The 15,787-nt window shown below is 61.3% G+C and overlaps 2 protein-coding genes across 10 annotated transcripts; both read left to right on the forward strand.

The window, feature by feature from the left end:
• The first annotated feature begins 68 nt into the window (after positions 1-68).
• Positions 69-10,483, forward strand: ADAM15 (ADAM metallopeptidase domain 15). Of its 9 annotated transcripts, none has more exons than XM_041745221.1 (23): positions 69-275; positions 1,236-1,244; positions 1,342-1,469; positions 2,107-2,183; positions 2,595-2,673; positions 2,844-2,920; positions 3,015-3,210; positions 4,414-4,479; positions 4,562-4,630; positions 4,711-4,880; positions 4,971-5,055; positions 5,451-5,599; positions 5,683-5,857; positions 6,129-6,221; positions 6,350-6,654; positions 6,731-6,932; positions 7,192-7,269; positions 7,707-7,779; positions 7,964-8,102; positions 8,434-8,503; positions 8,866-8,871; positions 9,955-10,073; positions 10,180-10,483. In XM_041745221.1, exons 1-23 carry the CDS (start codon positions 197-199, stop codon positions 10,223-10,225), a joined length of 2,490 nt encoding a protein of 829 aa, XP_041601155.1. In that variant the 5' UTR covers positions 69-196; the 3' UTR covers positions 10,226-10,483. The 9 variants fall into 9 exon arrangements, with proteins under 9 accessions (XP_041601155.1, XP_041601099.1, XP_041601106.1 ...); XM_041745165.1 differs by lacking the exons at positions 1,236-1,244; positions 8,866-8,871 and adding exons at positions 9,136-9,210; positions 9,619-9,690 and having other exon boundaries at positions 1,363-1,469; XM_041745172.1 differs by lacking the exons at positions 1,236-1,244; positions 8,866-8,871 and adding exons at positions 9,139-9,210; positions 9,619-9,690 and having other exon boundaries at positions 1,363-1,469.
• Positions 10,484-10,638: 155 nt separating this feature from the next.
• On the forward strand, positions 10,639-15,787 carry EFNA4 (ephrin A4). Its single transcript, XM_041745270.1, has 4 exons — positions 10,639-11,748; positions 13,795-14,090; positions 14,674-14,742; positions 15,082-15,787. The coding sequence occupies exons 1-4, from the start codon at positions 10,988-10,990 to the stop codon at positions 15,216-15,218; spliced, it is 1,263 nt and encodes a 420-aa protein (XP_041601204.1). The 5' UTR covers positions 10,639-10,987; the 3' UTR covers positions 15,219-15,787.

The raw sequence follows: 15,787 nt of genomic DNA on the forward strand, positions 1-15,787 counted from the left end.
CGGGGGCGGGGGCGGGGGCGGGGCCTGGCCCCTCCGGGGGCGGGGCTGGTCCGGAGCCCCCGAGGCGGGGGCGGGACGGGGCGGGGCCTGGTGGCGTCTCCGCACCACCGGGTGAGCCTGGCAGACCCCGCGGCCGCCGCTCCTCGGCGCGCGGCCCAGCACCTGCTGCCCTCGCCCCGCCCGGGGCGCCGCGGCCATGCGGCTGGCGCTGCTCTGGGCCCTGGGGCTCCTGGGCGCGGGCAGCCCTCTGACCTCACGGCCCCTCGCAGATATCGGTGAGTACCCGGCCCGCAGTGGGCGGCGGAGCGGGGAGGACGCACCGGGAGGAGGCGCGGGCTGGAGACCCGCGGAGACCCCCTACCAGAGCGCGGCCCGCCCCGGCTCGCTGTCCTGGCCTGAGGGCCCGGCGATGGAGTGGCTGAAGGAGGGGGATGCCGCTCCCCCCTCCACCGCGGTCATCCTCTGCTCGGTCCCCCCGTGCATTTCCAGGCTCCGGTGCTGGGCACCGAAGGGCCTGGCCCAGCAGCCCCTCGGGATGGTGGGACAGGGTCGCTGCGCCCCGGGACGGACGTCTTCGCCCCTCCGGGGCCTAGCTGACCATTCCACCCAGTGCCAGGGCGCTGAGGGGGGACGGCCCGTAGGGTTTGGCGGAGAGGCTTCCCGGGCTCCCATCCCGGGCCTGAACGGCCAAGGCACACGCACCCTGGTGCTGATGCCACCAGGAACCAGGCGCAGCGAGCGGGAGGGAGTGCGGGAGGAGCTGGGGGAGGGAGAATTAGCCAGGAAAGAGGCTGACACCACCTCCTCCTTGGAAGTTTCACTTCCAGCTGCTGTCTCGGCCTGGGGGCTGGAGGGCGGGCAGGCGGGGTGGGCTGGGCAGAGGAGAGAGGGCCATTGTGGGACCGGGGTGCCCAGGGAGGAAGCTGGGCTGCGGCGAGCGGGTGTGCCCGACAGGGTAAGGCCGACAGGGTAGGGGGTTGTTTAGGGAGGGGTGTTTGCACTGCACACCCAGAAATGGGCGTTCCCGGCAGCTCCGCTGTGAGTGGGCACCGGGCCACCAGGCTTCGCCCAGGCTTGAGAGGCAGCGTTCCTAGGGGGTGACCGCGGGGGAGAAGGAAGGGGGTTCTCCCCGAGGACCTGGGATGGGCACCCCGGGTGGGGAGGTGCAGGTGGGGCACTGGGGTGAAAGTTGGAAGCCCCACAGAAGCCCCTTCTCTTCGGGATTCTCCTCTAAGTCCCAGCATGCAATGCAGGAGTCCTTCAAGCAGAGAAGGGGGGGGCCTGTGGCCACCAGCTGTGCCCAATGCTGCTTTGGCTGCCACCTCTCTCAGCACCCTCTCGGGGGTCCTGGGGGCCCTGCAGGTGGCACTGAGGACGAGCATGCAAGGCCAGAGAGGGCCCTGGGCGGACCCTCGGAGCCCCAGATCATTCGGGACCACCCCATGCTCAGCCTAGCAGAGATGCTTCAGGTGAGCCTCTCCCTCCCCTCAAGGGAAGAAATACAGCCCTGCCACCCCACAGAGCCTGGTTTTCAGGCAAAGTGTGGCTGAGGAGCAGGTGGGGGATCTCAGGGTAGCATGGCCAACCCTGGTCTGGCTGCCCCTCCTGCTACAGGCCAGCACCTGGCTTCCCTATGCCTTCCCTCTCTCTCCACATCTGCTCCCACATCTGCCACCGCCCCAGCCGTCCATCTCCACCGGGGAACTCCCGAGGCCAGACCTGCTGCCTGGTCTCCTTCTGTCCATTTTCTCAGGGTTTGGGGGTGGGGGGCTTGGAGAAGGTCAGGGCCACAGCAAACACCCCCCCTCCCCAATTCTAAAGCTGAGTCAGAGGAAGGGCTGGGGCCTGCACTGGGTCTTCCATGATGCTTCCTCTCTGGGCAGGAAGCCGAGAAGGGGCGGCTCAGATACCTTCCTTGACCTCCCCACACAACCCCCCAGAACAATGCCCCAGGCCGGGCAGGGCTTCCTGGCCCCTCCCTTGGGACCCCCCCTCCCCCCAGTGATCTAATCGTTGGTGCTCTCCTAAGGGCCTGGGGTTTTCTGGTTAGAGAAGATAGGAATTTTGGTCAGGGCCAGGGAGGTGACATGCCCTCTGCTGCCACAGACCAATCTTCCTGAGGCCTTTCGCATCAAATTAGAATTGGATGGTGACAGTCATATTCTGGAGCTGCTACAGAACAGGTAACAATGCTAGTGATGACGTTAATAATATTGATAACATGGCTCACCCCCATTCAGCATTTACTACATGCTGGGTACTAGCACCTGAACTTATTCAATCCTTATAACCACCGGTAAGGTAGATGCTGTTGTGTCTTACTGTCCTCATTTTCTATATGAAGCAGCCAAGGCACAAAGAGGCTAAATAACTTGCCCAAGGTCACACAGCTAGTATGTGGTAAAAACCAGATTAGAACCCAGGTAGCCTGACAGAGTTTGTGACCAAACCACTATACTCTGCTGCCTTTGGGGGAAGGCTGGCCCCCAGCCACCCCTCTACCCCTGCCAGGCCTCAGTCTATCACCCCACCAACCCCCACCCCCACCCCATCCCCAGGAAGGCAACTGTTGCTGCCTGCCTTTTTTGTCACAGGGACCTAGTCCCAGGCCGCCCGTGGCTGATGCGGTACCAGCCTGATGGCATCCGTGTGGTCAGTGAGGGACACACTCTGGTGAGTCTTGTGCCCTGTTTCTGGCCTGAGGGGAAGAAGAGGGTGTGCCCCTCAAGGGCGCCCTCCCTATAGGACTCAGGAGGACACAGCATATCTTCACCAACAGGCTAGCCTCCTGGTCTCCAGCCTGGCCTGGCCTTCAAGGTTGCACTGCTATTTCTCTGCTGTAGGAGAACTGCTGCTACCAGGGAAGGGTGCAGGGCCACGCGAGCTCCTGGGTCTCTGTCTGCATTTGCTCGGGGCTCAGGTACCAAGGCCACCTCCCCTGCGGAGGGGCGGGGGGCAGTGAGGGGCATGAGGCACAGAGCTGAGAGGCTCTCTGACTTCCTGGGTCTTCCCAGGGGTTTGGTGATCCTGTCCCCAGAGAGAAGTTATATGTTAGACCTTGGGCCTGGGGACCTGCAGGCCCCCCCAAACATCTCCCGGATCCAGGACCTCTTCCTGCCAGGCCACACCTGTGCCCTGAGACAGCATGCATCTGGGCCCACTCAGGCTCCCCTGGAGCAGCCCCCGGGACAACGCCACAGCTGCACTCGGGTGAGGACAAACAGCAAGAGGCTGGGCTTCTGTTGTCCCTGAGGGCCAGGCCCCAGACCCTCAGAGCCCTTTATCCCCAGAACCTTCTAAGGAGCAATTATCCACACCACTGTGTGAACACCATCTCCTTTCCTCTTCCCAGCAACCCTGGGAGGGATGTGCCATCAGTAGCTCATTTGGGTGAGAAAACCAGCTCAGGGAGGTTAGTGACTTGCCCAAAATCATTCAACTAATAAATGATATATCCAGGATATACATGCAGGTACTTGGCCTAAAATCCACATCATATGATCCTGAATGCAGAGAGGCCTCCCTTGGCCATGGATGATACAGAATTACCAGTCATAAAACACTATGAATCCAATCTCCTAGTTTATAAAACGGGGAACATAGGGTCTCCTGGGTGGTTCGGTCTGTTGGGTGTCTGCCTTCGGCTCAGGTCCTGATCTCAGAGTCCTGAGATCCAGCCACGTGGGGCTCCCTGCTCAGTGAGGAGTCTGCTTCTCCCTCTGCCCCTCCCCCCTGCTTGTGAGCGCACAGCGCACGCTCTCTCTCTCACTTTCTCTCTCTCAAATAAATTTAAATATTTTAATTAATTAATTAAAACCTACCTTTCAGGGTTATTGTGAAGATTAATTGAATCTATATGCACAGTGCTTAGAACTATGCCTGAGGTATGAATATATTATGGTGTTAGCTATTTATTTTTTTAAGTTTATTTTTTATTTATCATTTTGAAAGATTTTATTTGTTCACGAGAGGCACAGAGAGAAAGGCAGAGAGAGAAACCAACTCCTCGTGGGGAGCCCGATACGGGACTCAATCCCAGGACCACGGGATCACACCCTGAGCCAAAGTCAGATGCTCAACCACTCAGCCACCTAGGCATCCCAAAGTTTATTTTTTAGTAATCTCTACACCCATCATGGGGCTTGAACTCACAACCCCAAGACCAAGAGTCATGCATTCTATCAACTGAGCCAAACACCCCTATTATTATTTTAATTTGGAAAAAGCACTGAATTTGGAGTCGAAAAAGCAGGGCTCTACTCCCAGCTGCATGGCCTACATCTGGGTCCACCTTGGGCAAGTCCCTGGCCTCTCGAATCTCAGTGGTTCATCTGTAAAATGAGCCACATAGGGTGGGAGTGGACACGGCTCAGGCAGCCCCGTGGTGCACCTGATGCTCCTTCTTGCCCACAGCGGCGGCGGGACGTGGTGGCAGAGACCAAGATTATTGAGCTGGTGATAGTGGCCGATCACTCTGAGGTAAGCTTGCTGACCCCTGTATGTCCTCCCCTGACCCCTGCCCACCCCGCCGTTTCACATGCCCATTTCTCTTGACCCACAGACGCAGAGGTACCCGGACTCCCAGCAGCTGCTGAACCGCATGCTGAAAGTGACCTTCCTCTTGGACACAGTGAGTTCCGGGCTGGGCAGCACCCCATTAGCCCTCCCCTCTGGCTGTGGGGGCCTCTCTCCTGAACCCAGTTCTTTCAGTTCTTCCGGCCCCTGAATGTCCGGGTGGTGTTAGTGGGCCTGGAGGCCTGGACCCAGCGCGACCTGGTGGAGATAAGCCAGGACCCAGGCCTCACACTGGACAATTTCCTCCGCTGGCGCCGGGTGGACTTGCTGCCTCGACTGCCCCATGACAGTGCCCAGCTGGTGACGTAAGATCCCCAAGCTCTGCCCCTGTCTGAGGCCTTGAGGCTCTGGCTGCCATGGCTTTGGGCCTGACCTTCGACCTCACAATCCCACAGTGCTACTTCATTCTCTGGGCCCACAGTGGGCATGGCCGTTCAGAACTCCATCTGTTCTCCTGACTTCTCAGGAGGGGTGAATATGGTGAGCCAGTTCAGGTCTCCTCTCTGTTCCCCTTCGTGGACTCCTCACTGGGAGTCCACTTATTCCCCAAAACCCCTACCAACTACCAACCCCCAAGCTCTGGGCCTAGGGGCAGGGCTGTGGGATGTGGCCCCTGCTGTTAGCTCACCAGTCTTTACCTGGGAGGGCTTCCCATTCCCTGGTGGGGGAGGGTAGTGGGGGCCCAGGGTCACAGAGCAAGGGAAGGGAACAGAGCTGAGCCAGATCCCCAGGCTCTTGCCACCCAGGCCTGGGCTCTCCTCTTATTTAGAAGCAATTAAGGAGAGAGGCAGTGCTGAGTGCCCATGAGGTGAGATGGGGAGAACAGGAGCAGTTAGGCTGATGCTGGACCTGGGGTGTCCCCTCCCCAATGCCAGGACCACTCCACCAGTGTCCTGGGAGTTGCATCCTCAATAGCTCACGAGTTGGGCCACAGCCTGGGCCTGGACCACGACTTGCCCGGGAACAGCTGCCCTTGCCCCGGGCCGGCCCCTGCCAAGAGCTGCATCATGGAAGCTTCCACAGAGTGAGTAGCAGTTGGAGGAAGAGGGGTGTGGGGCAGGGGCAGGAGGCCACCACAGCCCCAATCTTTCTTGCCACCATCCCCAGCTTCCTGCCGGGCCTGAACTTCAGCAACTGCAGCCGGCAGGCCCTGGAGAAAGCCCTCCTGGATGGGATGGGCAGCTGCCTCTTTGAACGGCTTCCCAGCCTGCCCTCTATGGCCACTGTGTGTGGAAATATGTTTGTGGAGCCTGGAGAACAGTGTGATTGTGGCTTCCCGGACGTGAGCCCCTCCCCCAGAACCTCACCCCACTGGCTTCTATGACCCCCTCCCTGGGCTCATTACCCCTCCTACCCCTCTGGAAAGCCAGAGCCCCCCGTGGCTCTAAAGGGACCAGTCACCCCTCTGCACACCTCCCTGTCTGTGGGGACGGCACATGGAGTGTGGGGCTCTGGCTTTCCCTTGCCATGTGTACCCTTCGGGGTCGGGCTCCCAGAGGACGGGCAGGGATGGCTCCCAAGCCTGCTCTGATACGAGATCACTCTGCCCTCAGGACTGCACTGACCCCTGCTGTGACTACTTCACCTGCCAGCTGAGGCCAGGGGCACAGTGTGCATCTAATGGGCTCTGCTGTCAAAACTGCCAGGTGGGCACAGACCGGACTGGCCGGCCACCCGAAGCTCATCTGCTGAGCGTCAGGATGGAAAGGGTGACCCTCAGGGCCCTGGTTGGACCCGCCCAGCACTCACACACTGCTACACCCTCACCCCACAGCTGCGCCCGGCTGGCTGGCAGTGCCGTCCTGCCCGAGGGGACTGCGACTTACCCGAGTTCTGTCCAGGAGACAGCTCCCATTGCCCTCCTGATGTCAGCCTGGGTGACGGCGAGCCATGTGCAGGGGGACAGGCTGTGTGTGTACAAGGGCGCTGTGCTTCCTACGCCCAGCAGTGCCAGGCTCTCTGGGGACCAGGGGCCCAGCCCACTGCACCACTTTGCCTCATTGCTGCCAATACTCGAGGGGATGCATTTGGGAGCTGTGGGCGCAGCCCTAACGGCAGCTACATGTCCTGTGCCCCTAAGTAAGTGTGGAGCTTGGGTTCCCCTCTGGGTGTGTGGGAGCCTTGACCTGACCCTGCCCCTCATCCCTTCCTTCAGAGATGCCATGTGTGGACAGCTCCAGTGCCAGGGGGGTCAGGCCCAGCCTCTGCTGGGCTCAGCCCGGGATCTGCACTGGGAGGTGCTAGAAGCCAACGGGACCCAGCCAAGGCTGAACTGCAGCTGGGTCCACCTGGACCTGGGTGACGATGTGGCCCAGCCCCTCCTAGCGCTGCCCGGCACAGCCTGTGGTCCTGACCTGGTAAGCAATCTGAGTGGGCAGAGCCAAGAGGGGAGGGCCCTCTGGGGCACAGAAAGCAGTGCCATGGCCTCACTGGCCACCAGTGTAAAAGACTCAGACTCTGGGGAGTGAGGGGGGGGTGGGTTCAGACTCATACTTCAGACAGCAAGTTCTGTCATCCTGTGAGCCTCGGCTTCTCCAGCTTGTGGCTTCAGCCATCCTGGCCTCCTGGTGCTAGGAAAGCTTTGTGAAAATGTGATCTTTCTTCTCCCTGGGGCAGATATGCATTGACCATCAGTGCCAGCCCGTGGACGTCCTGCGTGCCCAGGAATGTCGAAGCAAATGTCACGGGCACGGGGTGAGCTGGCATGGGGGAGACAGGAGGGGAGCAGGGAGCCCCCAACGAGGCCAGTGATGGTGGGCTTTGGACACACACATACCTATGTTCCAATCCTCGTTCTACTCCTTCCTGGCTGTGTAACCTGGGCCAGATAATTAACCTCCGGTCCCCTCTGAGCTTTTCTTAGCCATCCAATGGGCAGATAACAGTACCCACTTCCCAGGATCCCTGAGATGAGCATGAGAGTGCCTGGCATAAGACCTGGCTTGGAGAAGGCGCTAACCCAGTTAGGTGGATTTTATTTCCTCTGGCATGGACACAGGCTCCCTCTGCCCACCCCATCATCCCCAGCACACCTTCCAATTGTAGACATAGGAGATCCTGAAAAGCTGGGGACAGGGAAACGTGACCCCAGAGTGCAGAGCCCCTCATCGCTCAACCTGTCACCCCCCTAGGTCTGTGACAGCAAAGGACATTGCCACTGTGAGGAGGGCTGGGCCCCCCCTGACTGCACCAGCCATGTCAGAGGTAGCTGGGGGACAGGGGCAGCCGGGAGGGCAACACGGCTTAGCCTTTACCATCCCCCCTTCCTGACCTCTTCCTTACCCCCCACCCATCCTCTGACCACTTCACCTCCATGCCCACCCTCTCCCCCTTCCCCGGTGTAGGATTCCTAGCCCTGCCCACCTTCAAACCTGCCCTCACCCCACAGCAACCAGCTCCCTGACCACAGGGCTGCCCCTCAGCCTCCTGTTGGTGGTAGTCTTGGTGCTGCTTGGTGCCAGCTACTGGCACCGTGCTCGCCTGCGTCAACGACTCTGTCAGCTCAAAGGGCCCAGCTGCCAGTACAGGTACCTGCTCCCTCAACAGCTCTGGGGTCCTGGCCCCACCCCCGCCAGAGCCCCTCAGACCACCCCATGCACCCTCCGTCCCCTCCGTGTGCCGCATAACTCCTTACTCACGCACAGACCCATGGAGGGTAGCTGGAAGCCAGGGCCACTTATGCCCCTGAGCCCCTGGGCTAAGTAGGTGGAGTCCTCCCCACATCTGATCGGCCCTAAACTGCACATGAGCTGCTCTCCCAGGAGCTGCAAAGGGACCACCCCACCCAAGGGTCGCATGTGGGTGGAGAGCACAGTCTGAGCCTGGATCCTCTTCCTCCTTGCTTTTCTCCATGGTCAGAGCGGCCCAGTCCGGTCCCTCAGAATGCCCAGGACCCCCACAGAGGGTCCTGCTGATGCCAGGGGCCAAGGTAAGTAATGGATAGCAGAGAAGAGACGCCCCCCTTGTCCAGGCATCTAACGTGGGCCCTGGGGTGGGGGTACTAAAGGCCCTAGATGCAGAGAAAGACCCCCAGGGCCCAGGAGTCAGCCGGAGGAGCCAGGGCCAGCCCTTCCTACACCCCCTACGTTCACCCTCCCCTGCCCCAGCTGCAGGCCCAGAAGCAGAATCCAGCCTGGAGTGGGGAGGGGCAGTCACCTAGGAGGGTCTGCTGAGTCCTTTGAGCTGGCCAAGCTGGTGGCTTTGAGAGGTGGGTCTGTGGGTGCTCCCAGCAGGGGCCCCTGGAGGATGCAGGGCTCAGAAATGGCCTTCAGTGTGCCACTACCTGCTGAGGCCCAGGTCACCCTGTGTAGAAGGGCTGCTGCACGCCCCGCAAGCCCTCTGGAGCTAATGACGGGGTATGTGTGTGGAGGTGGTCTGCATGCTCACCCCACCACTGGTCACCCCCTCTGCATGCAACTGAATAACCGCATGCACAGTCTCCACCTCCCCTGGGGCCCTGGCTGCCCCTCCCCAGGCACTAACCCCTCTCTGCTCACATCTCTCTGCTCCCTTTCCCCTCCCCCACCCCACCCTGCCTGCCTGCTCCTCCTGCTCTCTCAGCAGGCTGGTATTCTTGGCTTCCCAGCACCCCCCTCCAGACCGCTGCCTCCTGACCCTCTGCCCAAGAGACTCCAGGTAAATCCAGGCCAGGCCCCGCCCTGACCCAGGGCAGGTGGGAGGCTTGGTGCCCAGCTGCAGTTCCCACCCCTGTTCCCTGCCAGTAGCGCTCTCTGTGAGGGGACCAGGGTGCCCCTTGGCCTGCAGACACTCTGAGCCCCAGCAGCAGCAAAGGGTGAGCCCCTTGTTTTCTACCACCACCTGGTGGTCAGTGGCAGGACTGCAGCCGGCCCAGGACACCGCTGTGACCCATCCCTTCCTCCCCTGAGGCTTCTGCTGGCAGAACCCCAAGCCCTGTGCTCATGTCCCCATTCTCTCCTGCCCCCTGGCTGACTTTGCATGTTGAACTGAACCCCTCAAGAAAACCACTGCATGCTCACTTGCCCCTGGCCATGCTCTCACAGCACTGCCCATCTCTCTGTCCAGGCTGAGCTGGCTGACCGGCCCAATCCCCCCACCCGCCCTCTGCCCGCTGACCCGGTGGTGAGGCACCCGAAGGTAACAGTGTGGGGAGAGAAGGGTGCAGCCTCTCCCCCACCCAGGGCTGTGGTGCTTATTGTCCTGGCAGTGGTGGCCATGGCGAGGTGCCCCCTCTGTGTGTGAGGACACCCCCCCCCCCGTGTCCTTTAACGGTGACAGGTTTGTGTGGAAACAAAGGTGATCTCTGGAGCCGGCCCCACAAGCTGGGGTCCCCCAGCAACAAGAGTGGGCAATATGACATCTCCTCCCAAGCCAGCCTCCTGCTTTCTCTCTCACCCTCAGGGGCCTGCCAAGCCCCCTCCCCCGAGGAAGCCACTGCCTGCCAACCCCCAGGGCCGGGGCCCTTCGGGTGACCTGCCTGGCCCAGGAGCTGGAATCCCGCCTCTAGTGGTACCATCCAGGTAGGCTCCGAGGGGCGCGGAGGGGCGCGGAGGGGCGCGGTGGGGCGCGAATGGTCTGCAGAAAGGGGGACTTCTGACCTTTTTTTCTGGGCTTCCCGCACCCCAGGCCTGCGCCGCCGCCCCCAGCAGCGTCCTCCTCGCTCTACCTCTGACCTCTGCTGAGGTTCCGCTGCCTTCAGCCCCGACGTAGGACTTCCAGGGGCGGACCGGCCCTGGGCGTGCCCTGCGATGACCGAAGGAGCCGGAGCCTGGTCGCGGCGGAGCAGGCACCTTCAGACCCCCAGCACTCCTGCGCGCCGACCCGCCCACGAAGCCTGTGGCGGGAGGTGGGGAGGGGCTGGGTGCCAGACTGGGCCGAGAGGGTGCCCACAGCCGGTCCCTGCTCTGGTGCAATAAACGTGAGGTCCGGGGAGCGTGCCTGGGACTTTTCTCCGCTCCGGGAAGGCCGCGCGCCCTGCTGCGGTTCCAGGGCTGGCCGCCAGGAGGCGCTGCCGCCTCGAACGAGGGCGAGCGTCCGGGGCTGGGTCCGCGTGTATCCCCGGGACGCTCGCGGTAGCTTTCTGCCTGGTCTGCGACGACTCTGCGCAGCCAGGACCGCAGAGAGCTGGTAAGACCCGTGCCGCTCCCCGCCGCCGAGTCCTCGCCCTCAAGGCTGCACGACCCCACGGACGGCTGTCCACGAAGCGGCCCAGCTGTTGGACCCGCCGTCCCCACCCTCTGACCAGTGGCTGGGAAAAGTGGATCTGGCTGGTGTTCTCAGCGCCCCGGAGCCGGGGCGGAGCGGGGCGGCGGCTCCCACGATCCCAAGGCCGTGCACCTGCCGCCTCCCCCTCGCCTGCCCCACCTGAGGGCTTGGGAACAAAGGTGCTTTGTATAGGCCGCCACCGCACCGCCTCATTATTTCAGCTTCGGGAATGGGGCCGCGCGAGCCCCCAGCCCAGAACGAAGGTGTGGGGCGGGAAGAGATAGGCGCCAACCCTCAGGTGGGCACGAGCTCCCCGCGAAGGCTCTGGAAGGGGGGCGGGTGGGGGAGTCCCAGGAGGCGATGTGTCCCTTCCCCTCGCGCTACCCCTGGACGGTCAAGGAAAGATGGGCAGTACCCCCTAAGGTGGCCCCGGACGGGCTTCGTGGATCCTCGCGCGTGCCCCACTTTTCCTCTTTCTGGCCAAAGGCGGCGTGCCCCTATTAAATCTTCCAAATGTGTGATGAGGCTCCCTACCCGGTACGAACGCAGACACGAAAGACGCGACCTCCCTAAAACGAACTCGCCGACGGTGCACGCGTGGCCCTGCCCGCCCCCTCGCGACGCGGGGCAGCCGGGGTGGGAGCGTGGAGAGCCTGGCGTGCGCCTCGGCGCACGGAGGGTTAACAGGAGTTGGCTCGGAGTAAGGAGGCGGGGGCGCGCCCCCATTGGTGGAAAGTTACCCGGAGGCGTGGCCCGCGAGTCTCCGCACCCCACCCCCCGTTCCGCACCCCCCCCACCTCCACTTTGTACCTTTCTCGCCGCGGCGGCGGAGCGGGCCGGTACCGGCCGGACCAGACCAGAGCGGACCCCAGGGGCGATGCGGCTGCTGCCCCTGCTGCGGACTGTCCTCTGGGCCGCGCTCCTCAGCTCCCCGCTGCGTGGGGGCTCCGGCCTCCGCCACGCTGTCTACTGGAACTCCAGTAACCCCAGGTAGCCGGGCCGAACCCGGCCGACCGCGGCCAGGGCCTGCGCGCTCCCGGCCCCGGCGCGCGCCCCACTCTGGTTCTGTGCGCGGCGCCGCCTGGGCCCGGCCGCGCGCCGGGGCTCCTTTGTTTGAGCCGGCGGGGGGAGGGGGAGGGAGGGGCGAGGCGCGCCCGAGGCTCCCCCCGCCCGCACGTGTTGGGGGGCGGGCGGAGGACCCCAGCTCCGAAAGCGGAAAGTGGGAGCTGGGAGCTGGGAGCTGGGGGGCCCCTGGCCTGCGCTCCGGGCCCCGCCCCCTCGCTTCTCCCTGCTCTCCCGCTGTTCCACCGGCCTCCGGCCGAAGCTGGGGCGGGCGGTCTGGAGAGGAAGGGAGGGGGCTTCACTCTCGGGAAAGAACGTGCTGTACCCTCCTGCTCGCTCGGCCTCCTGATCCCATTCGCTTCTGCGTTCATCTCCATCATCCTCCGTCCTTCTATTTCTGTCCTGTCTCGGCCCTGCTCCTCCAGCTGAATCACCTTCGGGCAAACCTTTCTTACCTCATCTGTAAAATGGGCTAATAACACCTGGTATTCTGGGAAATCAGGCGTGTGGGAGAGAGGTGTCGGCTGTTCAGATACAAACTATTATTTCTTTCTCCCGAGCCTTTGAACCTCGGTATTTTGGACTGTTTTCATTTCTTTGCGCAGTTCTCCCTGTCTCTCTTTGCTTTCTCCATCTGCTTGCCTTTCTGATTTTCTCCTCGAAGCCAATCTGTGACTCTGTTCATTTGTTCACTCACCAGCGTTTGGACGCAGTGTACCGTGTGCCAGGACATGTGCTAGGATGCTAGCTATAGCAGATGGGACCCCAGCTCTAGCCTCTGGGAGCCCAAGAGACCCCCAGGGCGGGCAGGCATGAAGAGGGTCATTACAATACCCACAGCACGTGATCACAGCCATTGTGCTCCCAGGGCCACATCCCCCTCGGTTCCAGACCAGTGCCTCCGAATCCCTTGGAAAACTTGTTAGAAATTCAGGTTCCTAGCCCCCAACCCTGAGGTTTCTGGCTAATTCATTCAATCTGCAAATATTTATTGAGCGTTGGGGCAGGACCCATTTCCAGGTGCTTGGGATGCTATGGAACCATCAGACCAAGGCCCAGCTTTGGTCCTATCCCACTGAGCTGAACCCAGGAATCTGCATTTCTGATCAGAACTTCAGATACAGGTGGTCCTTAGACCACCCATTGTGGCATGGCTAGAGGGGGCGCTCATAAGTCAGGCTGGACTGTGTGTGGTAGTGAAGGCGGAAGGAGGCTCATAATGTGTAATGCTGTGGGGGGCAACCTATCCCAGCTCTTCCATCCTGGCTCCCACAGGCCATTCCCAAGAGGTTGGGAACGGAGTCCTGAGCAGGCCAAAGATGAGTGGATATCTGGAGGTGCCTCCCTTCCATGTTTGACATTTCCTTGTCCTGAAAAGGAAAAAGAAAAAACAAGCCCCCCCCCATCCACTCTCTCTCTCTCTCTCTCTCTTTTTTTTTTTTTTGATGGCAGCCTTCTTGTCAGTATTGGATTGAGAGCTATCAAGTAGGCTTCCTCCCTCTGCTTCTGTCGAAGAGGCCTCAGTCCCTGCAGCCGGTGACTGCACTGCAGTCCCAGATCACACCACCGCCCCTATGCCCCAGTGTCTTTGCAGCAGCTGCCCACCAAATATCTAGCAAGTGCACAAGGCTATGTCAGGCCCTCTGCTGGGCACTGGAGCCAGAGAGCTGGTGGCAGCACCAACCTGAAGATGTAGGGTGTGCTGAGTGGCCCTGTTACCCTTGAGCCCCACAGTCCTGGGCACTGAGTCCCTACACCCCCCAATGCCTGCGAATTGGTTACTTCCCTCATTTCTTGGCTCTGTCTTAAGAGTTGTAAGGCTGGGAAACTGAGGCCTTCCTGAGCTGCTCCCTCCCTCGTGGGTGGGGGAGAGGCTGGCAGGTATCACGGGGAGGTCTTTCTGACCCTCGTGCCCCAGGCGAGCTGCCCCTGCCCCTTCAGCCCACACCTGCTTTACCTGCCTTATGCCTGCAGGCTACTGGGAGGAGACGCCGTGGTCGAGCTGGACCTGAACGATTACCTAGATATCTTCTGTCCACACTACGAGGGCCCAGGGCCCCCTGACGGCCCCGAGACGTTCGCTTTGTATATGGTGGACCGGCCAGGCTATGAGGCCTGCCAGGCCCAGGGCCCAGGTGCCTTCAAGCGCTGGGAGTGTGCCCTCCCCTTTGCTCCCTTTGGACCTGTCCGGTTCTCCGAAAAAATTCAACGCTTCACACCCTTCTCCCTTGGCTTTGAGTTCTTGCCTGGAGAAACCTACTACTACATCTGTGAGTAACCAGGGCACAATGCCGGGGATGGGGCACCCTGCCACTGCCTGGTCAAGGCAGAGAACCCCAGCTGGGGAGAAAGGAGGGGTCTGGGAATGAAGGGGGAACTTGAGTCCACAGCAGGGGGGTCTCAACAGCGGGCAGGGGGGGTCTACAGGGGACCTGAGTTGACGAGGGAGGGGGGAATTCTACAGTGGGGGACCTGAGTGTACAGCAGGAGAGGTCTACAGTGGGAGGGACCTGACTTTACAATGGGGGGAGAGTCTACAGTGGGAGGGGTCTACAGCAGGGGGACCTGAATCTACAGCAGGTGGGGGGTCTACAGTGGGGGGACCTGAGTCTACAGTGGGGGGAGGTTTTCCAGTGGGGGAGGAGTCTACAGCAAGGACGAGAAAGCAAGAGGAGCCAGGAAAGGGGACACGATGGGGGGAATGGGTGGGGCCTGGCATCAGGGTGTGGAGCAGAAGTCAGGGAAGGCTTTCCAGGAGCCCGAGAGAAGATACAGATCAGAAGGGTCTGAAGGAGCTCGAGGGGGGCAGACTCGCCTTTACTAATGTCTTCCTCCCAATTCCCCACCATCCAGCGGTACCACCTCCTGAGAGTTCTGGCATGTGTCTGAGGCTCCAGGTGTCTGTCTGCTGCAAGGAGAGCAGTAAGTGGGCTGGAGTATGGGGAGCAACCCTTCTGGCGAGGGTGGGGCCCTCGGAGGGAAGGAGGCACGGGAGAATCTGGGAGCACCAGACCCTACGGGGTCCAAGTGGGGCTTTTTGCTGTGGCCTTTTCTCCCCCCCTTTATCTTTGTGGGAGCTTCCACTGTACCGTTTCATGTGGGGCCAAGGACATGCTATCTCTAGGGCCACAGCTTTCAGGCCTCAGCTGAACTGGGACCCTGGGACAGGAGTGAAGAGCCCAGGGCCAGGGCAGGAAGGAGGCCGCTGAAGGGGAGGGTCCCTGAAGGGGAGGGTCCCTCAGCACTGCCCCTCCCTCACAGGGTCAGAATCAGCCCATCCTGTTGGAAGCCCTGGAGAGAGCGGCAGGTCAGGGTGGCAAGGGGGGGGTGCTCTCAGCCCCCTCTGTCTCTTGCTGCTCTTGCTGCTCCCAATTCTGCGTCTCCTGCGAGTTCTCTGAGCCAAGTGGACCCCTCTGCCACCCCCAGGAGCGAGAGCCCTCCCAAGACTCCCTGCAGGAGCTGCCCTCCCCTCCCCACTGCCACTTGAGCTGGTATGTCAACCAGCCAGAACAATGGAAGAGTGGGGGGGGAGTGGGGGGGGCAGGTCAGAGGGTCTGAGGTGAGCCTTCCAGGGGCTGGCCCTTTATTACAGGCTGAAGAGAAGCTGCAGGGCAACTGCACACAGCCCTGGGCATGCTGGAGCCCGGGGTCAGAACATAGGGTCTCTGTCAGCTGCTTTGATGTTCTCATTCTGCCCCCTAGATTCGCTGGGGTTTAGTGGGATTTAGCCCTTGAGTCTGTTGGGGCCAAGATGGAAGACCTGGGCACAGGTGGATCACCAGACCAGGGCAAAGAAGCAGCCCAGGCCTGCCCTCTGTGTCCAGTACCCTGTGGGCAGCATTTCCCCTCCCCAAGGGGTCACTCACTTGTCTTCTATGAAGACGGACTTGCCATGAGGTTGAATATCATGCCAGTTTGTATTTTTATAAGTGTCTGGACCAAACACTCAATAAACCACCCAACTTTT

The sequence above is a fragment of the Vulpes lagopus genome, chromosome 1 (assembly GCF_018345385.1).
Source record: "Vulpes lagopus strain Blue_001 chromosome 1, ASM1834538v1, whole genome shotgun sequence".
NCBI classification, from domain to species: domain Eukaryota; kingdom Metazoa; phylum Chordata; class Mammalia; order Carnivora; family Canidae; genus Vulpes; species Vulpes lagopus.

Bases quoted from the DNA above. Each gene is read 5' to 3' on its own strand.
- ADAM15 (XM_041745156.1), top strand. From the start codon at position 1,143: ATGGGCACCCCGGGTGGGGAGGTGCAGGTGGGGCACTGGGGTGAAAGT. The intron at 5,858-6,128 runs GTGAGCCCCTCC...CTCTGCCCTCAG, and splicing joins GTGATTGTGGCTTCCCGGAC to GACTGCACTGACCCCTGCTG. The intron at 6,933-7,191 runs GTAAGCAATCTG...TCCCTGGGGCAG, and splicing joins CAGCCTGTGGTCCTGACCTG to ATATGCATTGACCATCAGTG.
- EFNA4 (XM_041745270.1), top strand. From the start codon at position 10,988: ATGGGGCCGCGCGAGCCCCCAGCCCAGAACGAAGGTGTGGGGCGGGAA. The intron at 11,749-13,794 runs GTAGCCGGGCCG...TTATGCCTGCAG, and splicing joins TGGAACTCCAGTAACCCCAG to GCTACTGGGAGGAGACGCCG. The intron at 14,743-15,081 runs GTAAGTGGGCTG...CCTCCCTCACAG, and splicing joins TGTCTGCTGCAAGGAGAGCA to GGTCAGAATCAGCCCATCCT.